The following is a 25,361-nucleotide window of genomic DNA, read 5'->3' as shown; positions in this document are numbered from 1 at the left end:
AGGCACCGGCGTCGGCGCGCGAGGCGCATCAGATGTGGCTTCGCGAGACGCGGGAAGCGGCGCTCGAGGCCGAGGCCGCGCACGCGGAGGTGCTGCAGTCCCTCGCGGCGTCGCGCGGCGACGAGCCCCGGCGCCGCTCGAGCTCGCGCGAGGGCGCGCTCGCGGCGCGGCACGCGGGCGAGCTCGAGGAGCGCGAGGAGGCCCACGCGGCGTCGCTCGCGGCGGCCGCGGACGACCACGCAGCGGCCGTCGCCGCGCTCCGCGAGGGCCACGACGGCGCGCGCGCGGCGCTCGTCGCCGAGCACGAGGCCGCGGTCGCGCGGCACGAGGCGGCGCTGTCCCGGGAGACGGAGGCCCACGCGTCGACGCGCGCGTCCCTCGTCGCGCGGCACGAGGCCGACGTCGAGGCCCTCGCCGCCCGGCACGCGGCGGCCGTGTCCGAGGCGCGCGACGAGCTCTCGGGGAAGCACGCGACCGCCGTCGCCGACCTGGAGGCCCGGCGCGAGGCCGAGCGCGCGACGGCGGTCGCCGAGCACACGCGGGCGCTCTCGGAGCAGACGAAAACCCACTCGACCGCGGTCGTCGCGCTCGTGTGCACGCACGAGGCCGTCGTCGCGGCGACGGTCGCCGAGCACGAGGCGGCGCTGGCCGCGCTCGCGGAGACCCACGCCTCGAGCGAGGCCGCGCTCGCCGCGCGCCACGAGGCCACGCTGTCGACGACGGTAGCGGAGCACGAGGCGCGACTCTCGTCGTCGGAGACCGCGTGGATCGCCGAGCGCGAGGCCGAGGTCTCGGCGAAGGCCGCGGCGCACGCGGAGGCGCTCGCCGCGCTGACGGAGACGCACGCGTCGACGGAGGCGGCGCTGGTCGCCGCGCACGAGGCCGCGCGCTCGACGACGGCCGCGGACCACGAGGCGGCGCTGTCGGCGCTGACAGCGACCCACGCGACGAGCGAGGCCGCGCTGATCGCGACGCACGAGGCCCGGCTCACGACCAAGGTCGCCGAGCACGAAGGCGCGTTGTCAAAGCAAGCGGAGACGCACGCGACCGCCGAGGCGGCCCTGATCGCCGAGCACGAGGCTGCGCTCTCGGCGAAGGTCGCCGAGCACGAGGCCGCGCTCTCGGCGCTGATCGCGGAGCACGAGGCCGCGCTCTCGGCGAAGGTCGCCGAGCACGCAGACGCGCTCTCCGCGCTGTCGGAGGCGCACGCCACGGGCGAGGCCGCGCTGATCGCGCGGCACGAGGCCGATCTCCTGAAGAAGGTCGCCGAGCATCAGGGCGAGCTCTCGGAGCAGGCGGCGTCCCACTCGACCACCGAGGCGGCCTTGATCGCCGAGCACGAGGCTGCGCTCTCGACGAAGCTCGCGGAGCACACCGAGGTCCTGTCCAAGCAGGCGGAGACGTACTCGTCCACGGAAGCCGCGATGGTCGCGCGACACGAAGAGGAGCTCTCGACGAAGGTCGCGGACGCGCTCTCCGCGCTGTCGGAGGCGCACGCCACGGGCGAGGCCGCGTTGATCGCGCGGCACGAGGCCGATCTCCTGAAGAAGGTCGCCGAGCATCAGGGCGAGCTCTCGGAGCAGGCGGCGTCCCACTCGACCACCGAGGCGGCCTTGATCGCCGAGCACGAGGCTGCGCTCTCGACGAAGCTCGCGGAGCACACCGAGGTCCTGTCCAAGCAGGCGGAGACGTACTCGTCCACGGAAGCCGCGATGATCGCGCGACACGAAGAGGAGCTCTCGACGAAGGTCGCGGACGCGCTCTCCGCGCTGTCGGAGGCGCACGCCACGGGCGAGGCCGCGTTGATCGCGCGGCATGATGCCGATCTCCTGAAGAAGGTCACCGAGCATCAGGGCGAGCTCTCGGAGCAGGCGGCGTCCCACTCGACCACGGAGGCGGCCTTGATCGCCGAGCACGAGGCTGCGCTCTCGACGAAGCTCGCGGAGCACGCCAAGGTCCTGTCCAAGCAGGCGGAGGCGCACTCGTCCACGGAAGCCGCGTTGCTCGCCGAGCACGAGGCCGCGCTCGCCATCAAGGCCGCCGAGCACGGCGCGCTGCTCTCGGAGCGCGCGGAGGCGCACTCGTCCGCGGAGGCCGCGCTCGTCGCGGAGCACGAGGCCGCGCTCGAAAAAACGGCGGCGGACCACGAGGCGCTCCTCGCTCGGGAGCGGGCAGTCCACGTCGCCGAGCGCAACGCCGTCGTCGACTACCACACGGAGGACCGGTCGATGCGGCGCGCGTCCCACCTCGCGGAGCTCGCGGAGGTCAAAGCGGCGCTCGCCGCGGACCGCGAGGCCGCGGTCGCGGGCACCCTGGGCGACGGCGAGAGCGTGCTCGCGCGGGAGCGCGCGCGGCACGTCGCGGCGCTCGACGCGGCCCTGCTGGACCAGGAGTCGCGGCTCCTCGAGGAGCACGAGGCGCGCGCCGCGTCCGCGACCGCGGCGGCGCTCGAAGACCAGGCGGCGCGGCTTCGGGCCGCGCACGACGCCGAGGTCGTCGCGCGCCGCGAGGCGCACGACGTCGAGGTCGCCACGCACCGCGAGGCGCACGCCGCGGCGCTCGACGACGCGGCCGCGGCCGCGGCGGCCGCGGACGCGGCGACGGCCCGCGCCGCGCGGCACGAGGCGCTGGCCAAGGACGCGGCCGCGCGGCACCGCGAGGAGCTCGCGAGCCGCGTCGACGCGCACGCGGCGGAACTCGCGCGGACGGAGGCCGAGCTCATCGCCTTCCACGAGGCCGAGGCGGCGGCGCGCGCCGAGGCCCACGCGTCGGCCGAGGCCGCGTTGGTCGAGGCGCACGAGGCCGAGGCGGCGAAACGCGCCGAGGCGCACGCCGCCCGCCTCGCGGACCGCGACGCCGCGCACGCGGCGACGCTCGAGCGCCACGAGGCCGCCGCGGCCGCGAAGCTCGACGCGGATCTCTCGAGGCACGCGGCGAAGCACGCGGCCGCGCTCGCGGACAACGAGGCGGAGCTCATCGCCTACCACGAGGCCGAGGTCGCTAAGCACGAGGCGGCGCTCGCCGAGGAGCGCGCCGCGGCGGCCGACGGGGCCGAAGCGCACGCCGCGCGTCTCGAAGAGGAGCGCGATGGAGACTCTTCTTCTGATGGAGAAACAATTTCAGAAGGAGAGATACCTGACGCGAGTGAATTGTATGAAATGCTGGAAGAGCAGAAAGCGTCAGATCTCCAGTCGGAACGCGCGGCGTGCGCGGCGGACCTCGAAAGCCCCTATGCGGCGCTCGAGGCGGCGCTCGACGACCGCGTCGTCTCCGAGGCCCGGGCCCACGCGGCGCAGCTCGAGCCCCTGGCGACGACGCACGCGGCCCGGGTGACCCCGTCGCCGTCGCCGCGGGCGCCGGAAACGGAGCAGTTTGCGGCGGAAGACCTCGAGGAAGCGGGGACGTCCGTGCGCGCGAGAGTGAAATCATGGGAGGCCAACGCCAAGAAGCAGATCATCACCGCGGCGGAGACCAACCACGTCGAGGTCGCGAAACTCCTCGTCGCGCGCGGCGCCGACCCGTCCTTCGACCGCCCGCCCAGCTCCCGGAGCCCGTCGCCCAACCTGGAGCCGCGGACCGTCGCCGCCGCCGCCGCGCCGCCGCCGCTACCGGTGGAAGCGACGCTCGCGTCGCCGGCCGTCGCGACGCTCGTCGACCGCTACGGGTCCTCGAAGAAGAAGGCCGTGCCGAGTCCCACGCGGCCGCTCCGCCGCCTCTCCGCCACGGTCTGGAAGGAGGACTCCGAGGAGGAGGAGCACGCGCCGCTCCCGCGCGCGCGGCGGCGGCGACCCGCGTTCCTGGCGCTCGCGGTCGTCGGGTTGGCCGCGGGCGCGGGCGCGGGCCTCGGCTTCGGTGTTTCGCGGTCCGCGTCGCCGCCGACCGCGGCGCGGCCGCTGCTCCACATCTCGGGCACGGAGGCCGCCCGCGCCGACGCGCGCGCGGCGCGCGACGCGCTGAACCGCGACTTCGTCGCCGAAAGGCGAGGGCACGAGGCCACCGTCGCCGCCGCCGAGGCGCGGCTCCTCGCTCCCGTGTCGAGCCGCGCGCGCCGCGACGCCGTCGCCGTCGTCGCCACGGGCGCCGCGACGGCGCTCCTGCCGCCGCTGCTGCGCCGCGCCGCCCGGCTCGCCGCGTTCCTCGCGTCGCGCCGCGGCCCGCGGCCCGTCGTCGTCGTCGGCCCCGCGGCGCCGCCGCGCCTCGCGGCGCTGCCGTCGAAGTACGCCGCCGTCGCGGGCACCGCCGCGGCGCCCCGGGCGCCGCGAGTCCCGCCGCCCCGGGTCGTCCCGGCGGCCCGGGTGACCCCGGCGGCACGGGCCCCGGCGGCCCGGGTGACCCCGGCGGAGCCCGCGCTGCCGCCGCTGACGCCGAATCTCAGCCGCGCGGCGACCGGCCTCTTCATGCACGCGCCGCTGGCGTTCCTCAACAGCCTCTTTGCGGGCGGCAAGGACGAGCTGCGGCCGGGCGGCGAGGAGAAGCGGCGGCCGGGCGTCGCGTCGCGCCTCGCGGGCATCGCCATCGCAGCGGCCTTTATCCTCGCCCCGGACGACGAGACGTGGTAAGAAGCGACGCGGACTTTAGGAGCTCAGGCGCTGACTTGCAGCGTCATGCCGGGGACGGCGTTCGGCGGCAGCTGGACGGCGACCACGCGGCCGTCGGGGAGTTGGAGGTTCGCCATCGTACCCGGAACCGCGCCCGGCGGGACCACGATCGTGTGCATGGCCGGCGCGACGGTGGCGGTGAGCACCTGGCCCATGGCGATCGGCGGCGGCGGCGGTGCGCTCGCGAACTCCGGCGGCGCCGCCGCGTAGCCGGCGGCGACGGGCTGGGCGACGGGCTGCATCGGCTGGCCGATTGGCTGGGTGACGGCCGTGGGCGCCGCGGCGCCGCCGTACACCGGCGGCGCCGTGGGCACGGTCCGCCGGACCTTCAGGGACGCCCGCTTCCGGTCATTTTTGACCTTGGCGACGCAGCCGCAGAGGCACACGCATATGATAAACAGAATCACGATGATGAGGACTAAAAGGCCCGCGTCCCCTCCGTCGTCGTGGTCCGACCTGGACAAAAGGACCATGTCGTCGCAGCTCAACGCGGTGCCGTTGCCGCCCGGCGACGCGTCCGCCAGCTCGTCGAAGGTGCCGTAGCCGACGGCGGGCGCGCTGTTCTCGCAGAGGCACTGGCTGTAGCGGTGCGCGTACGTCGTCTTCTTCTCATCGTCCTTCTCCGAGGGCGGGAGCCCGAGGCGCCCGGCGCCGCACGACTTGTCGTCGATGGCCTGATTTATGTACACGTGGCCCGTGCGCCACTTGTCTCCAGCGTCATTGCTCTGCGTCTGCCACTCGTTGGCCAGCAAGACGGTGCACATCTCCTCGATGGGGCAGGAGCCGCCGTCGTCGGGAGCGCCCGACGCCCACACGGAGGCCTCGATCGTCGGGTTCGGCCTCGACGCGCAGCGGCCGAAGGTCGCGTCGCCCGCCTCGCGGTACAGACCGAGCCACCCGTAGCCCGCGGGCTCCCAGGCGATGTCCCGCAGCAGCTCGAGCTCGAGGTCCGTCGTCGGGCACGCGAGCGTGCCGTTGTCGCCGGGGAACATGGACTGGCAGACGTCGTAGCACTCGTCGATCGACGACGTCGACACGCCCGACACCGCGTAGTGGTTTTCGGCCCAGAGGTACGCCTCGGCGTAGGACGACCACCGCGTCCCGGCCACGGACGCCTGGCCGTAGAGCCGCCGCTCTTCTTCCAGGGCCGCGGCCTCGCAGAACGTGCCGTTCCCGGCGACGTGCGCCGCGAGTAGCTCGGGCGACCGCGCGAGGGCCGCCAGGAACGTCGGCCGCGTCGCGTTATCGCAGAGCGCCGGGTCCCAGGGCTTCCGGTTCCCGTTCCAGTGCAGCGCGAACGCGGCCTCGAGGTCGGAGGAGGCGCGGCCCGACGCGGCCAAAGGCGCGATGCCAAGGCCCTGTTCGAACCGCACGTCGCCCGTATCCTCGAAGCACTCAACCGACCCGCGCAACGCGAGGAACGGCAATCCCAAGCCGAACGCGAGCGAGTCCGACGGCCAGATCTCGTCGCGCGCGTTCGCCTCGAGCCACCGCTCGTACTTGGCCGTCAGCGCCGACTCGTGCCAGGCGTCGACGTCCACGACGACGAGGCCGAAGTTCCACGCCCGCGATGATCCCAGTGATTCGAGGAACTTGGCACCCGCTCCCCTCGCGTCTCCGGCCGCGGCCTCCGCGGCGCTATCAACCAGCGCGGCCGCGGACCGCAGCGGCCAGCTCCAGGTCCCGACGGCGTCGACCAAGTGCTCGACGCGGCCGAGCTTCGCGAAGAAGCCCAGCGGAGACCCGTCGACCACGGGCACGCACTCCCTGCCGCCCTCGGAGCAGGCTGCGTCCTCCGGCGACCTCGAGGCGCCCAGCGTCCCGAACCCGAAGAACGGCACCTCCAGGTACGACAGCTCCGTCGACGATTGGAGCTGGTCACCGTCGATGTACCAGGACTGGCAGCCCGCCGCCATCGCCGCGTCGCCGGCCACCGCGAGCGTCGCCACGTCGCCTCTCACGATCACGTCGTCGTCGAGCATGACCAGTCGGCGAGCCTTGCGGTAGCGTTGCTTCATGAGCTCCGGGTAGTAGAACCGCGCGTGGTTGAACGGCGAGCTGTGCTTCCCGTCCGAGTCCCACCGCGCCACGGGCACCGCGTACTCCGAGCTCCGCTCGAACCGCCGCACGCGCGACGCAGACGCTGTTGAGCGTCGCCACCGGTGCGACGGTGCGATCCGACGCGAGGAAGACGTCGGTCCGCGCGTAAGCGACGACGCACGAGGCTAGCAGTGCTGCCCATCGCAGCCCAATGCGCACCATTATTGGGTGTCGAATTTGGGAACGATGTTGAAGCCGTCCCTTCCGTTGTAAACGATGGGAACACACGATTCTCTGGGCAGCTCCTATGGAGTCTGATCACCGATGAGATGGCATCCATGGGCGTCGGTGCTCCTCGTCGCGAGCGCGAAGACGCGGAAGCCGCGGGAGGTGAAGCCGCGGCCGCTGGCGACGCTGCCGGCCCTGCCCCACTGCCGCGACGTCGAGGTCATCCACGTGCCCAAGACCGGCGGCACGGCGCTCATCCGCTCGCTCGCGCGCGCGGACGTCGACGTCTGCTACAGCGAGACGTGGATCGCGGACGGCGGCTGCGGCGCGCTCGCGGCCGGCGCGGTCTGCTGCCGGCGGCGCGGCGGCTGGCGGACCGCGCCGTCGCCCTGCGCGGGCCGCGGCGCCGGCGTGGGCGTCCACGAGCGGGCCTTCGGCGCCACGGCCGGCCGCGCGGCGACGCTCTACGTCGCCGTCGTCCGGCGGCCAAAGGACTGGCTCCGGTCCGCGCTCGCGGAGACGTGCGCGACGGCCGCGCGCGGCGACGCGGCCTGCGCCGGCGCCGACGCCGCCGCCTTTCGCAAGTTCTACGACGCGCCGCCCCAGTACTACTACCGCTGGCCGAGCCTCCAGGCGAAGCTCGTCGGCGAATTGTTCCAGGCGCGGAACTGGGCGCTCGCGGCGCTCGAGCGCCGGGGCGTCGTCCTCGCCGCGTTGGGGGCCGCCGTCGGCGCGCCCCTCGCCGACGCGCGCGCCCACGCGCGCAACGCGAGCGGCCTCCCCTGGGCGGCGACCTTCGACGGCGCGTACGCGACGACGTTCCGGGACCTCTACCACCTCGACGAGGCCCTCTACGCCCACGTCGCGCGCGCCGGCGGCGTGCTCTCGAAGCTCGACGGCCGCGACTGGCGGGACAGGCTCGCGGGCGTCCTCGGGCCAAGTCGCGGGCCGGCGTAAGGGAGGGCTCCTTGAAGGTCAACTTGTCGGCTCTTTCGGCCTAGCGATCGAAGCGAGACGCGATGGAGCACTCTATTCCAGCGCACCCAGAGGGCGTCGAGCCGCAGGGCCAGCTCTTCGTCGAGCCCGAGAGCGTGCGCGTCGCCGCGGCGACATTTCGGCGCGCGGGCCTCGGCGTCGTCGCGCGCCTCGACGACGCGCTCATCGTCGCCGCGCTGGAGCACCTCGACGAAACGTCCCTGGCGACGCTCGCGGGCGCGTCGCGGGTTTTCGGCGCCTTCGCGCGCTTCGACGAGCTCTGGAAGGCGCGCTGCCTCCGCCGCAGCGACGGCGGCCTGCTGCCGCCGTGGCGCGGGTCGTGGCACGCGACGGTCGTCGCGGCGCGCGGCGGCGCGGCCGACGCGCCGCGGCCGCGGCCGCCCGCGCGGCTCTTCAGCGACGTCCTCTACCGGCCGCACCTCCTGGCGCACTCGCCGAGCCCCTTCGGCGCCGCGCCAAAGGGCCCCGCGGTGCGGCGCGTGCGCGACTTTTCAAAACTCGACCGCGCCGCCTTCCGGGAACGCTTCGAGGCGGACGGCGGCTCGCCGGTCGTGCTCGAGGGCCTGGGCGAGGACGCCGTGGCGAGCGGCGCCTGGACGGCGGCGGCGCTCGAGGCGCGCTACGGGGACCGCGTCTACCACGCGGGCGGCGTCAACTTCCGGCTCGCGGACTACCTGCGCTACGGAGCCTCGAACGCGGACGACCCGCCGTTCTACGTCTTCGACCCCACGGTCGGCGCGTCGACGCCCGAGTTGTTGGCGCACTACGCCGTGCCGGAGTATTTTCAGGACGACCTCTTCGATTTGCTGGACGACGCGGAGCGGCCCGACTACCGGTGGCTGCTCTTGGGCGGCCCGCGGTCCGGCCAGTCGTGGCACACGGACCCGAACTCCACGTCGGCCTGGAACCTGACGCTGGAGGGTTCGAAGCGCTGGCTCTTCTTCCCGCCGACGGTGACGCCGCCGGGCGTGCGGCCGTCCGTCGACGGCGACGGCGACAACTACCTCGCGCCCGTGTCGAACGCCGAGTGGGCGCGCGCGGGCTTCTACGAGGAGTGCGCGGCGCACCCCCGCTTCCTCGAGTGCCAGACGAAGCCCGGCGACGTCGTCTACGTGCCCCGGGGCTGGTGGCACATGGTGCTGAACCTCGCGCCCGTGACCGTCGCCGTGTCGCACCACTTTGTGTCGCCGAGCGGGCTGCCGAACGTGCTCAAGCGCCTCCGGGACACGCCCGAGCACGTCTCCGGCGTGGAGCGCCACCTCGGCGACGACGACCGCGGGCCCAAGCGGGCGAGGACCGACGGCGACAAGCGCGCGGCGGCCGGCAGCCGGCTCCACGACGCGCTCGTCGCCGCGCTCGAGCGGGAGCGGCCCGGCGCGCTCGCGGACGCGGAGGCGGTCCTCGCGCGCGCCGCGGCGACCGCGCGGCCCCGCTGGCGGAGCCTCGTGCCCGAGGCCAAGCCCGCGGCCTTCGCCTTTTCCTTCGCGTAAGGGTGTGTGTTGCATCCGAGAGGCATGTTGAGGGCACGCTGATCTTCGCCGAGAGCTATGGCGAGCCTCAGCCTCCGCGCCGACGGCCGCGGGCCGCTCGACTTCCGCGAGGTCGACGTCGAGCGGCACGTGCTGCCGCAGACCTACGGCTCGGCGCGCGTCGTCGTCGGCGGCGGCCTGGGCCGCGGCACGGAGGTGCTCTGCGCCGTGACGGCGAGCGTCGGCGAGGCCGTCGGCGGCGCCTGCGGCGACGTCGACGTGTTGGCCGAGTGGTCGCCGGCGACGCGCGACCGCGAGGACGACCGGTCGCGGCAGCGGCGCGGCGACGCGCTCACGCGGCGGCTCCGCGACGCGCTGGAGCCGTGGCGAAAGAGCGCGGCGCCGAGCTTACACATCGCCGCGGCGCTCGCGTGGCGCGTCGCCGTCGACGTCGTCGTCCTCGCCGACGACGGGTCCGCCCTCGAGGCCGCGTCCATCGCCGTCCGCGCGGCCGTGGCGAGCGCCGAGCTGCCCGCGACGGAGGCCGTCGCGGGCGAGGACGCGGCGACGGCCTTTTCGCTCGCGCCCGCGACGGCGGCGCCCCTGACCCTGGACGTCGCGAAGCTGCCCGTGGTCGTCGCCGTCCACGTCCTCGGCGGCGCCTTCGCCGCGGACGCGACGGCCGACGAGCGCGTCGACGCGACGCTGTCCGTCGCCGTCGCCGAGGACGGCGCGCTCGGCGCGACGGACGTCCTCTTTGGCACGTTCCCCCCCGGCGACCTCGCCGCGGCCATCGCCGCGGCGCCGGCCATCGCGAAGCCGCTCCTCGCCGCGGCCGTCGCGGCCACCTAACACTCGTCCGAAGGCTTGTTTACTCGTCGGTCCCGGGCTGCACGGCGAGCGCGAACTCGTACTCCTGGTCGCAGCCGAGGTAGGAGTCGCAGACGAAGTAGAGCGTGAGGTCCGCGTTGCCCGGCGTCTCCGGCGCGACGAAGTCGAGGCTCACCTTGGCCGTCTGGAGCAGGGACACGCGCTTGATGGAGAGGAGCGCGTTGTTCTTCACGTCGGCGACGACGAGCCACCAGCCCTCCTTCTTGAGGCCCGGGAAGCGCGCCGCGCGCACGCGGCCGATGTCCGTCATGTCGTCGTCGACGTCGCGCTCGAGCGTCACGGTCAGCGACACGGGCTCGCCCGCGACGACGCCGTCCGCGTCGTCGACGGCGTACTGCAACTCGACGTTCGGGAAGTCGTTGCACCATTCCGCGACGTCGGCCATCTCCGCGGGCCCCAGGGCGAGGATTTTGTCGCGCACGTCGTCCTCGAGGTCGAGGACGTCGAAGGCCGTCTCCAGCGTGGCGCCCGCGGCCGCGGCGCGCGAGAGCGTGTCGCCGTCGACGTGCGGGATTTGCAGCAGCGAAGGGTCGTCGTGCCAGAGGCCCTGGACGACCATCTGGCAGAGCTCCATGGCGTGGAGCGCCGGCGCGAGCCAGCCGTTGCTCGAGACGACGTCGACCAACGCCTGGAGGAGCGTGATGGACGCGGCCACCGCGCCGTCGCGGTCCGCGCGGAGCTCCGCCGAGAGCGGCACGCGCGAGAAGTGGGACTGCAGCAGCAGGTTCGCCTTGGCCTGGGGCGCGGCGAGGCCGCCGCTCGGCAGCTTGTGCTTCGCGTGGAGCGCCAGCTTCTCGAGGACGCCCGCCTCGTGGTGCCGCGCGGCCAAGTCGCCGAATTCCGCCGCGTTCGAGACGACCTCCAAGAGCGCGGGGATCTTCGACTTCTTGGCCACGGACGACGCGAAGAGCTCGACGGTCGTGTACTTGACGCAGTAATACGCGGCGATCATGCCCAGGTTCAGCGCCGACAGGTCCATCTCGTCGTCGACGGCGACGCACTGCGCCTCCTCCAAGTCTCCCACGATGTTCTCGACGAGCTCCGACAAATGGTCCGACACGTGGCGGTGCGACCCGCCCTGCAGATTGTAGTAGTTCGGGTTCTGCGCCAGGCGGCGGTAGTAGAAGGTCCAGGTCAGGTAGTCCACCGCGTCCTGCTTGTTCTCGATGGTCTTCGTGACGATCTCCGCGTTCACGTGGTCGTGCAAGTCGTGGTCGAGGTGGCTCTCCACCGGTAAAGGCTCGTACAACAACCGCCGGAGGTAGTCCTTCTTCGGCGTGTGGCAGAGCACGGCGCACTTGCAGTCCTCGTCGACGCCCGGCCGCCCGGCCTTGCCGATCATCTCGAGCAGGCTGCCGACGGCGTAGTCGACGTAGCGATGCTCCTTCGCGTCGTAGGACTCCGTGCCCATGACGACGACCATGTGGGCGGACACGTCGACGTCGCGGCAGGCCTCCGCCGGGGCGCAGAGCGCCCAGACGAGGTCCCGGGCGTACAAGTCGAGGACCCGGGCCCGGTCGTTGGACGACAGGCCGCCGTGGACGAACGCGACGCCGCGCGCCAGGGTCTGCTGCAGGGCCGGGTCCTCGAAGGCGCCGAGCTCGTCGTCGCCCAGCGCCATGTAGCGCTCGCGCTTGGACGCGGCCTGCGGGTCCGCGGCGGCGTGGACCATCAGATCGATGGCCGCGAGCTGGCACTGCTTCCGGGACGTGACGAAGACCAAGGCCGGCGCCGCGGGCGAGTGGCGGTTGAGCACGTTGTAGAGCGTCTTGCCCATGGCCAGCAACCGCGACGCGAAGTGGGGCGTGTCGAAGGCGTGGAGGAAGAGCTCCATGGGGATGGGCCGCACGTTGGAGTGGAACGAGAACGTGCCCGGGGCCGAGCCTGGGCAGCACAAGGGTGCGAAATTCCCAACTTCAAAGGCTCCTATCTCGGTCGTTTTCCGCTCGTTTCGGCTGATTTTTGGACGAGCGATCATCTCTCGGAGCGCTCTCGAAGCGTGAGTGATGTTCTCGAAACGCGCGCGCGCGGAACACTCACGTTGAAGCGACGTTGAATCACCCTTTTGCTGCCCGGGGCCGAGCAGCCGAGCCAGTCCGCGACGTCTTTCGCGTCGGCGACGGACGCTGCCAAGCCAATCACGCGCACGGGCTTCTCCAGCTGGGACGACATGTAGCGCGTCCGCGAGACCACGACCTCGAGCGTCGGGCCCTCGGGCGACCCGAGACAGTGGAGCTCGTCCGCGACGAAGAGCGCGATGCCCTGCAGGGCCTTTCTTTGCTTCCAGCGGCGGCTCAGCACGTCCCACTGGGACGCCGTCGCCAGCACGACCTCCGAGTTCGCCACCAACCGCAAGTCGGACGTGACGTCGCCCGTGAGCGCGTCGACGGCGGCGCCCAACGGCGCGAACTTGGCGCGCCAGCGGGCTAGACGGCTCGCGACGGTCTCGGCCCGCGGCGCGACGTAGACGCACGCGCCGCCGGCGCCGCCGCCCGCGAGCTTGCGCACGACGGCGCGCAAGAGCGCGAACTCGCAGCACACCAGGCGCCCGGAGCCGTGGGGCGCGCACAGGAGCGCGTTGTCGTCCGTCTCGTAGAAGACGGAGAAGGCTTGCGTCTGGATCGGGTTGAAGTACCGGCCGTCGCCCGCGAACAGCGCCTCGAGCTTCGGCGAGCCCAGCGCCGTCGCCGGCAACGGCTGCAGATCCAGGAGCTCCGTGTGGGGCGGGTACTTGCGCGGGAGGATCAGGTGGCGGAACGAGATGGGCAGCACCGCGGACGAGTGGAGCCAGCGGTCGGAGACGACTTTCAGGAAGTACTGCGGCGGCAGCGGATCGCCGACGGGGATGGCGAACTGGACGACGTGCTCCTCGTCCTTGAACTTGTGCTTCAGCGAGAAGGGCTCGTGGTGCAGGATGCGCTCGCCGTCGACGTCCTCGACGAGCACGTGGAACGTCTGCGCGTAGTCGTGGACCTTCGGGTCGAAGATGAAGTCGGGCGTGATCGTGAGGTCGACCTTGAGTAGACCGCGCGACACGGGCTGCACGTGGGCCGAAAGCTCGACGCGCGGCACCTGGTGCACGAGGCGGTGGAGCGTCTTGCCCATCTTCGGGAGCTTCACCAACTCCGCCAGATCCTGCGGCTTGAGGTCGTAGTAGCGGTCCCAGGGGATCTCCTTCTTCTCGAGCTTGCGCACGATGGTCTCGGGCACGCCCTTGAACTGGCGCAGGGGCGACTGGCTGAGCCAGAGCTTGCGCTCGACCATCTTGCAGAGCGTCAGCGCCTTGGCCGCGACGCCGGCCCACTTGCGCTTGAGCGCGATTTCGAAGAGCGCGCGGCAGAGCCGCGCGGCCGACTGGCGCACGAAGGTCATGTCCGCGACCAGCGCGAAGCCCTCCAGGCTCAGATTCGAGATGTAGGCCTGGAGCAGCGCGTTGACCTTGGCCGACGGCTCCTCCATGGACTCCTTGATGGGGATGGGCACGCGCGTCGCCAATTTCGCGAGTTCCAGCTTCTCCTCCTCGCGGACGTGGATGTGCTTGAACTCGCCCGAGAAGGAGAAGAGGCGGAAGAGCTCGATGTCGGAGAGCGTCGGTTTCAGGTGCTCGTTGTACGTCGCCATGGACGCGTAGGACACGTAGTAGTGCGCCGCGACGCGCCCTAGGGCGGTAATAGCTAACCCGCCGGACTTGCGGTCGTACTTGACCAGGTTGTGCTTGTCGAGGACCAGCGCCGCGGAGTGCGCGAGATCTAGACGGTACTGCAGCAACGACTCGTCGCCGTCGTCGGGCGTCGCGCCGTAGCGCTCCGGCTCCTGGAGCGCGCGGACGTACAAGTAGGTATAGGCGATCCAGTCCGCGGCCTGCTTGATGGTCTGGACGGAGCCCATCTCGATCTCCGCGTTGAGGTGGTCCGGCAGGTGCTTGACGAGCTGCGACTCGACGGGCAGCTGCTGGTTCATGAGCGAGAGGTAGTACTGCAGTTCGGAGTGGCGCGTGATGATGATGCCCTCGCCCTCGGAGTCGAATTGGGGCCGGCCCGCGCGGCCCATCATCTGGACGATGTCCAGGGGGCTCAGCTCCGTCCACTTGCCCTTCTCCGGCGAGTAGATCTGCGTGCCCTTGATGATGACCGTGTGCGCGGGCAGGTTCACGCCCCAGGCCAGCGTCGCCGTGGAGCACAATACTTGAATGTGCTTGTCCGCGAACAAATCTTCCACCAAATTGCGGTCCGCGCGCGTCATGCCCGCGTGGTGGATCGCGAAGCCGTAGGGCAGCAAGTCGCGTAGAGCCTCCGACTTGGCCGTCTCGCACTCCTCCTGCAGGATCTCGCGCGTCGCGGAGTCCTCGCGGACGAAGCGCGAGATCGTGTCGTCCGAGAGCGCCATGTCGCGGAGCGCCGCGGCGGTCTTCGCCGTCTCCGCGCGCGAGTGGACGAAGATGAGCACCTGGTTCCGGCCCGCCTGGGCCAGGGTCTTCTCGTAGCAGATCTGGTTCATGAGCTGGAAGCGCTTGATGGCCTTCTTCTCCGCGACGCCGACGTACTGCTGCTGCAAAGGCACGGGGCGGAACGAGTTGTCGAAGAAGAACAAGCCGCTGCTCGGGTCGACGCGCAAGAGCGTCGCGACGTCGGCGAAGTTCGGCAGCGTCGCCGATAGTCCGAGCAAACGCACGGCGTCGCGCGTCGTCTCGACCTGGCGGATCGTCCGCGCGACGACGGATTCGAGCACGGGCCCGCGGTCGTCGTGCAACAGGTGGATCTCGTCCATGATCAAGAGCTTGACGAGCTGCGTGTAGGCGCGGTCGCCGCCCTTGCGCGTGACGATGTCCCACTTCTCCGGCGTCGTCACGATGACCTGCGTCTCCTGGATCTGCTGGTACGTCAGCGACTGGTCGCCCGAGAGCTCCTTGACGCTGACGCCGTAGGGCGCCAGGCGCTTCCCAAAGTTCAAGACGCACTCCTGCACGAGGGCCTTCATGGGCGCCACGTAGACGATCTTGAAGGCGCCGAGGTCCATGGCCAGCGACGCGTCGTCGTCGGGGGACGTGCGGTAGCGCGCCATGCAGTTCAACATCGTGAGCACCGCGACGTTCGTCTTGCCCGCGCCCGTGGGCGCGCAGAGCAGGAGGTTTCCGGACCCCTCCAAAGCCGCGGGCAATAATTTCGACTGGATCGTGTTCAGCGTCTTCATGCCCCCGAACGCGGGCCGCGCCCAGGCCGGCAGCTTGTCGATGGGGATCAGCGGAATCTTCGCCGCCTCCGTGTTGACGACGGCGGGCACGTGGACCTCCTCGTAGCCCTTCTTCTGCGCGCGCCAGGACTTGGGCGGCAGCTCGCAGCGCTTGTTCGTCATCTGGTGGCCGCCCTTGGCGAAGGCGAGCGACTGGAGGTCGAGGACCTGGCTCGGCGCGCGGTGGCCCGGCGCGCCGTCCAATTCCATCTTGGTCGCCTCGGCCTCGAGCAGCTTCGCGGCCTCGTCGTCGTCGAGGCGCACGCCCTGGAGCTTCGACAGCCCCACGGCCTCCTTGCGCGTGCGCGACGCGAAGTCCGCCGCGCGGTCCTGGGCCCACGTCTCCGCGGAGCCCTTCTCGTGCAACGCTTCGAGGATCGCCGCGCCGCCGCCCTCGACGTCGTTGACCATGGCCGCCTCGACGGCCTTGCGGTCCTCGTCGGACTGGGCCTGCTTGAGCCTCGTGCAGTAGAGCACGCGGCGCCGGTTGCTCAAAAGCAGCTTGATGAAGTCGAACTTGTCGTAGTCGAGGAGCATGACCAAGCGGTTCTCGCACTCGCGGTCGTCGCCGCCCTCGGGCCCGAGGATGGCGAGCACGTCGTCGGCGAGCTTCGCCGACACGTTGGCGTCGTCGTAGTACTCGCCGATGCCGCGCTGGAGCCAGTGCGCGTCGATCGCGTGCACGTCCAACAAATGGTCGTCGCCGTCGCCGTCGTCGTCCTCGACGCCCGTGAGCAGCTTCGAGTCGTGCTCCGCCTCGACGCCGCGCGCCGCGTCGTCGTCGTCCTCCTCGCTGTGGACCTCGTCGACGTCCTGCTCCTCCTCGTCGCTCTCGTCCTCGTCGAAGACGACGGCGACGCCCATCTCCTCGTCGAGCGCGCCGCCGTCGTCGCCGCCGTCGCCGCCGTCGCGGCCCCGCGCCTGCTCGTCGAGCCCAAAGTCGACGATCTGCTTGCCCAACGCCACCAGGGCCGCGAAGCGCTCCGGGGCGACCTTGGCGCCGAAGAGCCGCTCGAGCTGCACGTGCTTGTCCGGGTCCTTGACCCGGTCGTCCTTCAACGTGTAGAGCACCTCGTCCGCGGCCCCTCTTAGGACGTCGCGGGGCACGTCGCCCATGGCCCCGCGCACGCCGGCGAGGATGGCCTCGTAGGCGCCGCGCGCCTCCTTGGTCTTGGGCTCGTACGCGCCGGACGAGCCGCCGTCGTCGCCCTCGGCGCCGGACCGCCGCTTCCGCTTGCCGCGCGTGTGCTCCTCGGCGTCGCCGCGCTGGCGCTTCTCGCGGCTCGCCTTGGCGCGCCGCGCCTTCTCCTCGAGGTCCGGCGCCTTGTTCCGCCCCAGCTTGTCGCCCATCTTCTGGCCGCCCATCTTCCCGAAGAGGCTCTCGACCTCGCCCGTGGGCTCGTCCGTGCGCCGCCGGTTCTCCCGGTCCGCCTCGAGCACGAGGTTGCTGTTGGCGCGGTACTCATACTGCCGGTTCCGCGCGAACTCCTCGGCCATGGCGCTTTGTGTGTCGCGGAGAGCGCGCGGGCTCGCCGAAGGCGAAAGCGGCGCGCGGGGCGCGGGGTGTGGGTTTTGGTGGTTTGTGGAGGTGCTCGCGGGGGCCGCGGGGGTCCCGGTGGACCAACCCGGCGCACGGGGTGCGATGCGCGGGCACGAGGCGACGCGCTTCTACACCAGCGAGGCGCGCGGCAAGCAGCTCGCGAGGTCCTCGGGCGGCTGCGATCACGCCGATGTTGACGCCCGCATGCCTGCGCGAAGGTGCGGCGGAAGCCGATGAGCACCGCCGTCTGAGGCCAGAGCCGACGCCTCTGAGGCCGTAGCGCCTCGTTCGAACGCGCCAAACAGCGCTCTGAGGCCTTCCATCGACGCGTACGCGCCGCGAAGCGCTCCGAGGCGCCACACACACCGCACCAGCATGTCCCAGCACGTCGACCGGCGGGACCAGTTCGTGCGCGCGCTCTGGCGCCACGCGGACACGCTGCGCAGCGCCGAGCACCAGGCCGCCGCGCGCACGTCGGCCGTGACGGCCCTGGTCCGCATCGGCGTCCACCCGGAGCCGCTGCGGAGCGTGGCGCAGGCGCGGCGCGTCAAGTCCGTCGGCGACAGGCTCGAGGCCGCGCTCGAGGCCGCGGGCGGCCCGACGGCGACGGAGCCCGGCAAGTACGCCTGCGCGGCCGTCGCCCTGTTGGCCGCGCTGCTGCGCCTCGAGGCGACGACGTCGCCCGCGCCGCTGCGCGCGCTCGTCGACGAGGCGAACGGCCTCCTGGAGCGCGGCCGGCGCTTCGGAAGCCTGGAGGCGATGGCGGCGGGCGCGTGCGGCGCCTGGGCGCAGATGACGCCCCTCGAGGGCGCGCTCAAGTACGTCAAGCGGCGGTCGCGCGTCAACCTCGAGGGCGGCTGCGCCTTCGAGCTCACGGCGGCGGGCCGCGCGGCCGCGGCGGTCCTCGCGCGCGACCGCCGGGGCACGGGCGGCGACGCCGTCGGCGCGCTCCGGAGCTGGTGCCCCTCGGGCGCCCCGTCGCCCGACGACGTCGTCGTGCTCGTCGACGAGCGCGAGGGCGGCGGCGACGCGCACCACCTGCCGACGATCGCGACGTTTCTTAAAGACGAAGGCGTCGCCTACGAGACGCGGCGCCTGCCCACGGGCTTCGGCGACTACGCCGTCGCGCGGCGGCGCGCGGACCTCGCCGGGGACAGGGTCGACGGCGTCTACCCCATGCTCCTCGAGCGCAAGTCGGCCGTCGACGTCGCGGACAGCCTGCGCGACGGCCGCTGGGCGAAGCAGCACGACGCGATGCGAAGGACCGCGGACCGGTTCCCCGGCGGCGCGGCCTTGGTCTACGTCGTCGAGGGCGACCCGGCGCGCCACGTCCACACGGCCTGCGGCTGCGGCTGCCTCGGCGTCGGGTCCTGCGGCAACCCGAACCTCGCGGCCGTCGCGGCGGCCGTCGACGCGCGGGAGCGGTCGGGCGTCGAGATCGCGCGGACGCGCGACGTCCGCGCGACGGCGCGCCTCGTCGCGGAGCGCTACCGCGCGGCGCGGGCGGGCTTCTTCGACGACGCGCCCGCGCTGCCGGCGTCGCCGCCGACGACGCCCGGCAAGCGCAAGCCCGGCGCGACGCCCGCGTCTCCGCCGAAGCGCGAGAAGCCGACGACGGGCCCGTCCGCGGCGGCCGTCGCGGCCTGGACGGCGCGGGACCCCGCGGCCCTCGGCAAGCTCACGGGCCCCCAGTTGAAACTCTTGTGCGAGGCCGTCGGCGAGGCGACGTCGGGGGCCAAGAGGGAGCTCGTCGCGCGGCTGCTGCTTCCCCCGATGCCCAAGGTCCTCGTGGACCGCAAAGCCCGCAAGCTCTACGTGCCCCGGGACCGGAGCTGCCCCATGGCCCTGCTCTGCGCCCTCGACGCCGCGGCGCGGACCGGCGCGGGCCCGCTGTCCAAGGACGACTGGATGGCCCGCGCGGAGCGCTGCGGCGTGGCTAGCGTCAGCCTCTACGAGAAGTCGGGCCCCATGCAGTACGACGGCTGGAGCTCGTGCAACGGCCAGCTCTGCTCGGGCCAGCCGTCGCTCGTGGCCAAGGTCAACCCGGGGGCGCGCTACGAGCTCGGGCGCCTGGCGACGGCGGAGTGCGCCTCCGGCCGCGACGTCGCCGCCGCTTTGCACGCCAAGGCGCACGCGCGCGGCTGGTGCGCCTGCGCGTCCGCGCCGCCCGCCGGCGACGCCGCGGCGGCGCCCGTGGCCCTCGGCGCCGCCGCCGCCCGGGGGGGGCGCGGCTCCATCGCCGCGTTCCTCTCGCCGCCGCGGCCGGGCCGCGCGCCGTCGCCGCCGCGGTCGCCGCCGCGGCGGCCGCCCGCGGCGGCCGCGCCGCCGCCGACGCCGCCGACGGTGACGAAGCAGCGGACCGCCGCGGCGCGGCGCGCGTCGCTCCTCGCGGACCTCGACGACGACGACGAGGACCTCTTCGGCTTCGACTCGCGGAAGCCGGCGGCGGCGAGCCCGCGGCCGCCGAAGCCGCCGCCGGCGAGCCCGCGGCCGCCGCCGCGCACGCCCGCGCCGCCGGCGACGCCCGCGCCGCCGGACAGCTCCGTCATGGACCTGACGTCTGCGCGGCCGGCGAGCGACACGCCGGAGAGCTCCGTCATGGACCTCACGTCGCCGCCCGCGCCGCCGTCCGCGCGGAGCGACGCGTCCGACGACGTCATGGACCTGACCTTCTCGCCGGACAACTCCCAGCAGGAGCCGCCGCCGCGCCGGGGGAGCCTCATCGACCTCACGTAAGGGAGCTTCCGAGCGCAGTGAGGTCGTGAAGTAGTTCAAGCTTGGCTTGTTGACATCATGTGACAGTTCGATGCTGATCTTGACCTTGCACCGCTGCCCAGCGCACCCGCCCGGGCGCCCGGGCGCCCGGGCGCCCGCCGCCCCGGAACGCGGGCCGAGATCCGGGCCGAGATGGCTGCCGAGGTCGAGCGGGAGGCGCTCGCCGCGGGCGGCGATGGCGAGCGCGAGCGGCAGTCCATGGCGCTCGCCGCGACCGGCGTCTCCATGGCGCCCGCCGAGAGCACCGCCGCAGCGTCGGCGCGCACCGTCTCCTTCGGCGGGCTGCCGCCGCCGCCCGACGACGGCGTGCGGGAGCGGCATTCGTGGCGCCTCGGTCCCAAGGGTTCCGCGTCCGTGAGCATGCCCGCGCTCCACTCCGTCGGCAGCTCCAACGCGGACACGCTCCTGAGCTCGAGCACGACGGGGAGCATCCGGCGGCGGTCGAAGCGCGACGACGACGACGGCGGCGCCGCCGGCGAGCCCGAGCGGCGCACGATCTTCTTCCAGCGCATCCCGTCGGAGCACGGCCTGGACACGGGCGCGCGCGTGAAGCGCATCCTCCTCGACCTCCAGCACCAGCCAGGGCAGCAAAAGAGAGCGAAATTCCCAACTTCAAAGGCTCCTATCTCGGCCGTTTTCCGCTCGTTTCGGCTGATTTTTGGACGAGCGATCATCTCTCGGAACGGTCTCGAAGCGTGGATGCTTTTTCCGGAACGCGCGCGCGCGGAACACTCACGTTGAAGCGACGTTGAATCACCCTTTTGCTGCCCAGGCACCAGCGCACGGGCGCTCCCGACGAGGAGCAGCAGCGGAGCCCGTCGTCGACGCTGCTCTACGCGCAGGACCTCCTCGTCGCGGCCCTCGACGCCCCGCGGCTCGCGACGTGGATCATGGCGTCGAGCGGCCTCTGGCGCTTCATGGGCGAGTGGAAACCAGGGCAGCAAAAGAGAGCGAAATTCCCAACTTCAAAGGCTCATATCTCGGCCGGTTTCCACTCGTTTCGGCTGATTTTTGGACGAGCGATCATCTCTCGGAACGGTCTCGAAGCGTGGATGCTTTTTCCGGAACGCGCGCGCGCGGAACACTCACGTTGAAGCGAACTTGAATCACCCTTTTGCTGCCCAGGTGGAAGCGCTACGCGCCGGTCTACGAGGCGTTCTTCCTCGCGGGTTTCGGCGCGTGCGGCCTCGCGTGCCTCGGGAACGCCTTCCTGGCGGCGACGCCCTACCACACGTTGCCCATGTCGCTCCTGACGGCCTACGTGCACGTGCCCGCCGTCCACGGCTTCCGGTTCTGGCGGCGGACGCTCAACGACGTGCGGTCGTCGGGGCTCGTGAATTCGCTCGTCGCGCACGAGTCGTCCGTCGTCGGCGCGGCGGTGAAGAACATCGGCATCGGCCTGCGGTGCACGGTCGTGGGCCAGGCGTGCTTCGTGGTGGTCGTGCTCGCGGCGTACGCGCTGCCGGCGACGCCCCTCGGCGACTTCGGCGCGACGGCGCCGCGGACGGGCGCTTCCGGCGTCGATGTGGCCGCGGTCCGCGCGCACGGGCTCCTCATGTGGGTCTTCATCACCATGGTCATGTGCGCCATCACGGGCCAGTACGCGCTGTTCGCGCTGTACTCCTACCTCCACACCATCGACGTCGCGCTCGCGGGCGAGCGCGTCATCGCGAAGATGCACCGCCCACTACGACACGCGCGACCGGCGCACGTTCGGCAGCTCCGAGCTGTCCGCCGAGGTGAGCCGGGGCGGCGCCTACGCGCGCTACGACCTCGACGAGCTCCTCGAGGACGTCGCGGCGACGTGCGGCGCGACGCAGGCGAGCTTGACGCGGTCGTCGGACGCGTGGTCGTCGATCCTCATCCACTTCCTCCTCGTCGCCTTCGCCCAGACCTTCGTCGTGCTCAACCACGTGACGCTCCACACGGTGGGCGAGCTGAAGCACACGCCCTACGGGTATTGCTACTACTTCCAGGACGCCTTCTTCGTCGGGTCCGCGGGCCTGGTCATCTTCTCGACGGTCGTCTTCGCCGCGTCCGTGACGTCCAAGTGCCGCGAGGTGCGCGGCGAGGCGAAGCGCATCGCCTACGCAAACGACGCCCACGTCCACGCCGCGGCGCTGTCCCAGGTCCTCGAGGACCACCTCGTCGGCATCAGGGCAGCAAAAGAGAGCGAAATTCCCAACTTCAAAGGCTCCTATCTCGGCCGTTTTCCACTCGTTTCGGCTGATTTTTGGACGAGCGATCATCTCTCGGAACGGTCTCGAAGCGTGGATGCTTTTACGGAACGCGCGCGCGTGGAACACTCACGTTGAAGCGAAATTGAATCACCCTTTTGCTGCCCAGGTCGGCATGTCCTGCTTCGGCCACCCCGTCGACCAGCAGAAGGTCGCGATGATCCTCTTCGCGTACACGATGCTCGTGCTCAACAGCGTCATCGCCATCCTCGCGCGGCGCTACAACGTCGGCTCGCCGCGCCGCGCCCTCGCGCCCTGACGTCGCGAGCGACGGCCCACCGCGCAAGCGGCCGCCAAATTCGCACCCAACTCGCAAGTCAACTCGCGCACCTTCCATTCGCGCTCAATTCGCACCCACGCCGCGCACCTTCCTGCGCTCTTTTGTGTTCCGCCTTTTTTGGTCCCTTCTAATCTCCTTCGTGTCGCTCGTACGGCGGCGAGGCGCCTGGGGCTCGCGTTCATCGTGTCGTTCGAGTTCACTTCACAACGTTGAGGCTGGCGAAGAGCTGTGTCTGATTGAAGCTCCAGCATGATGAGTACGCGGATGACGCTGGCGCGGCTGACGCTGGCGGCGGCGCTCTGCCTGCGGGCCGCGGCCTTCCTGGGCGCGCCCCCGGCGCCGCGCGGACACGCTCTACGCATGTCGAGCACGGACACGCTCTACGGCGCCTCGGACGCGCGACGAACGGAGGAGCCGGCCGTGGCGGCGGACGGCGCCGAGGACGCGGCGGACGGCGCCGAGGCCGCGGCGTCCGACGCGTCGGCCGCCCTGCCCGACGACGCCGCGGGCGTCGACATGTTCGGGAACCCCGTGTCGGAGAGCAGCGAGCTGTTGGGCGACGCCGCGGCCGCGGACTTCGAGGCGTTCGAGGCCTTCCCCGACGACGCGCCGCTGCCGCCCGGCTTCGAGGAGCCGGCGGAGACGCTGGCGGCGGCGGCGGCCTTCCAGGAGGACGTCGCGGGCCCCGCCGAGGCGACGTACCGCGAGGCCGACTTCGTCGGAAGCGAGTGGAAGATCGGCGTGCTCTGGCGCGACAAGGAGAAGATCGACGTGACCTGGGTCCGCTGCAAGGAGGACGGCAACTCGGAGTGGGGCTGGGGCGCCAGCGGCAAGTGGCGCCTGGAGGACGGGTCGTTCCTCACGTTCACGCGCGACTTCCCCCTCGGGTGGAACGGGAAGCGGCTCTTCTCCGCGCGCGTCGGCGCGGACGGCAACTTCGTCGAGGGCGTCGTGCGCGGCTGGAAGCCCTTCGAGTCCGCGACGATCATGGGCCAGTGGCAGGCCATCCGCCTCGGCGTCGAGGGCCGCGGCGCCGCGCCCTGGTTCGAGGACGAGGAGGGGGAGTAACGACTCGGTCGGGACTTTACAGGGAGTCGCTGCGTGGCGGCGCGGATGTCCTCGTGATCGTCGTCGTCGCCCGTATGGTCGCGCGGTCCCGAAATCGTCTGCAACGATGGTGCAAGGTTGAAGGTGCCGCACCAGAGACGAGTCTGGGAACAGGCGCAGCCCGACAGTAGTGGCCCATCACCATGGCCGCCACCTTCGCGCCGGACACGATGGCCTTCGTCGTCTGCCTCGTCGTCATCGTCGTGGACCGCATGGGCTCCAAGTTCACGGAGCCGGCCCAGTTCCCCTACTCGCAGGAGCTCGGCATCTCGCTGCCGCGGCTGTCGCTCATCCTGGCGGCGCGCGAGGTGTGTAACCTCGTGTCCAATCTGTGGATGCCGCGCGCCGCGGACCGCGGCGGCCGCAAGGCCACGGTGCTCGTGTCCATCGCCGGGTCCTTCGCGGCCTACGCGATCCAGGCCTGCGCGGCGTACGCGGCCGACGGCTTCGCGACGTTCTTGGTCGGCAAGATCGTCGCGGGCCTCTTCGGCGGCACGCTGGGCCTCTGCATCGCCTACATCCTGGAGCTGAGCATCCCGGACATGGCCCTGGCGAAGAAGCGCGTGTCGACGGCCATGGCCTGCAACATGGTCGTGCCCATGACGATGGCGCCCATCGGCGGCGCGGTCGCGCGCTTCGGGCTGAACCTGCCGTTCTTCATCTCCGCGGGCGTCGCCGCGCTCGGCTTCGTCTTCTGCGCGCGGTTCATGAAGGAGGTGGCGGAGCTCGGGGATACCGACGCGAAGGACGACGACGACGAGGACGGTCCGCTCGTCGGCGCGCCCGTCGAGAAGGACGACGTCAAGTTCGAGGACCTCGAGAACCCCTACAAGGACCCCGTGCTCCTGCTCCAGGCCTGCTGCTTCGTGCCCATCTTCGTCGTCGTCATCTCGCTCATGCTCATGTACTCCACGCGGCGTCGGCGGCGCCCGCGCGCGCGCCGCGATTCGAACGCCCCGCAGGTACTCGATCCTGGTGAGCCGGCGGTGCTTCGGGCTGGAAGAAGACTCGGACGAGAAGACGCGGGAAGCCGTCGCGGAGGCCGCGGGGCTCATCGCCATCCCGTCGTCGACGTCGATGATCTTATCGATGACCATGGGCTACCTCATCGTCTCGAAGCGCTTCGGCGACTTCTTTTGCGTCGTCGTCGGCGGCGGCGTGGGCGGCTTCTCGTGGGCCATGCACGGCTTCTGCCGGCGGCTGTACCAGGTCGCGCTCTGCGGCTGCGGCTTCGGCGGCGGCATGGGGCTGCTCGTGGGCTGCGCCATGAACATGTCCAACGGCTACGTGACGCTCAAGTACCCGCGGCAGATCGCGACGGCCAAGTCCGTCGCGCAGCAGGGCAAGAATTTGGGGTCCATCGCGTCCGCGCCCTTGGTCGTCTTCCTCGTGGAGCGCGACCGCACCGCGGCCTGGGTGCTGACGGGGCTGGGGCTCTGGGTCGCCGCCGCGGGCCTCGCGACGAACCTGACGGTCATGAACCGCGCGGTCGCGGCCATGGAGGCGGCGAAGCTGGAGGCGAAGACGCCGCCGCCGACGGCGACGGAGGCGCAGATGACTCTCGCGCGCGAGAAGACGAACGCGCTCGACTTCGACGCCTACGTCGCGTCGCTCGGCGACGAGCTGCGGACCATCTTCACCGACGGCGGCTACGACGTGCCCCTGCGCTGGAACGGCGGCGCGCAGCGCTGGGTGAAGCGCGTCCTCCGCCGCGCGCTGCCGCCGCTGCGGCCGTGGGCGGACGACGACGGCGGCGCGGCCTTCATCGAGGACCTGACGAGCCTGCTCGAGGCCCACGGCGAGGCGCGGGCCATCGAGCGCATCCGCGCGCGCCACGCGGCGTTCCGCGACGCGGGCCGCGCGTCGCTCGACGACTGGATCTTCGCGGGCGCGTCGGCCTACGCGTCGGGCACCTACGCGTCCGCGTCGCCGGACCGGCCCCTCAACGACCCGACGGGCGCGCCGCACTAA

The 25,361-nt window shown here is 71.9% G+C and overlaps 4 protein-coding genes across 4 annotated transcripts; 3 read left to right on the top strand and 1 right to left on the bottom strand.

Annotated features, from left to right (window-relative positions):
* Positions 1-301: 301 nt before the first annotated feature.
* Positions 302-4,571, top strand: AURANDRAFT_71647 (hypothetical protein; the record flags this gene model as incomplete). Its single annotated transcript, XM_009038832.1, has 3 exons — positions 302-1,667; positions 1,956-2,996; positions 3,174-4,571. 3 exons carry the CDS (start codon positions 1,425-1,427, stop codon positions 4,557-4,559), a joined length of 2,670 nt encoding a protein of 889 aa, XP_009037080.1.
* A 3,314-nt stretch (positions 4,572-7,885) lies between these two features.
* On the top strand, positions 7,886-9,352 carry AURANDRAFT_26320 (hypothetical protein; the record flags this gene model as incomplete). Its single annotated transcript, XM_009038833.1, has 1 exon — positions 7,886-9,352. The coding sequence occupies one exon, from the start codon at positions 7,886-7,888 to the stop codon at positions 9,350-9,352; it is 1,467 nt and encodes a 488-aa protein (XP_009037081.1).
* An 835-nt stretch (positions 9,353-10,187) lies between these two features.
* On the bottom strand, positions 10,188-16,948 carry AURANDRAFT_37524 (hypothetical protein; the record flags this gene model as incomplete). Its single annotated transcript, XM_009038697.1, has 3 exons — positions 10,188-12,106; positions 12,274-15,676; positions 15,740-16,948. The coding sequence occupies 3 exons, from the start codon at positions 16,946-16,948 to the stop codon at positions 10,203-10,205; spliced, it is 6,516 nt and encodes a 2,171-aa protein (XP_009036945.1).
* A 257-nt stretch (positions 16,949-17,205) lies between these two features.
* Positions 17,206-25,361, top strand: AURANDRAFT_71645 (hypothetical protein; the record flags this gene model as incomplete). The annotated part of the gene is made up of 10 exons (XM_009038834.1): positions 17,206-19,723; positions 19,829-20,281; positions 20,539-20,691; positions 20,892-21,477; positions 21,506-21,985; positions 22,113-22,229; positions 22,695-23,347; positions 23,468-23,474; positions 23,522-24,294; positions 24,353-25,361. The coding sequence occupies 10 exons, from the start codon at positions 17,367-17,369 to the stop codon at positions 25,359-25,361; spliced, it is 6,588 nt and encodes a 2,195-aa protein (XP_009037082.1).

This window comes from Aureococcus anophagefferens, assembly GCF_000186865.1.
Source record: "Aureococcus anophagefferens unplaced genomic scaffold AURANscaffold_9, whole genome shotgun sequence".
NCBI lineage: Eukaryota > Pelagophyceae > Pelagomonadales > Pelagomonadaceae > Aureococcus > Aureococcus anophagefferens.
The sequence above is the reverse complement of the archived record's forward strand: the minus strand, read 5'-3'. Positions and strand labels throughout refer to the sequence as shown.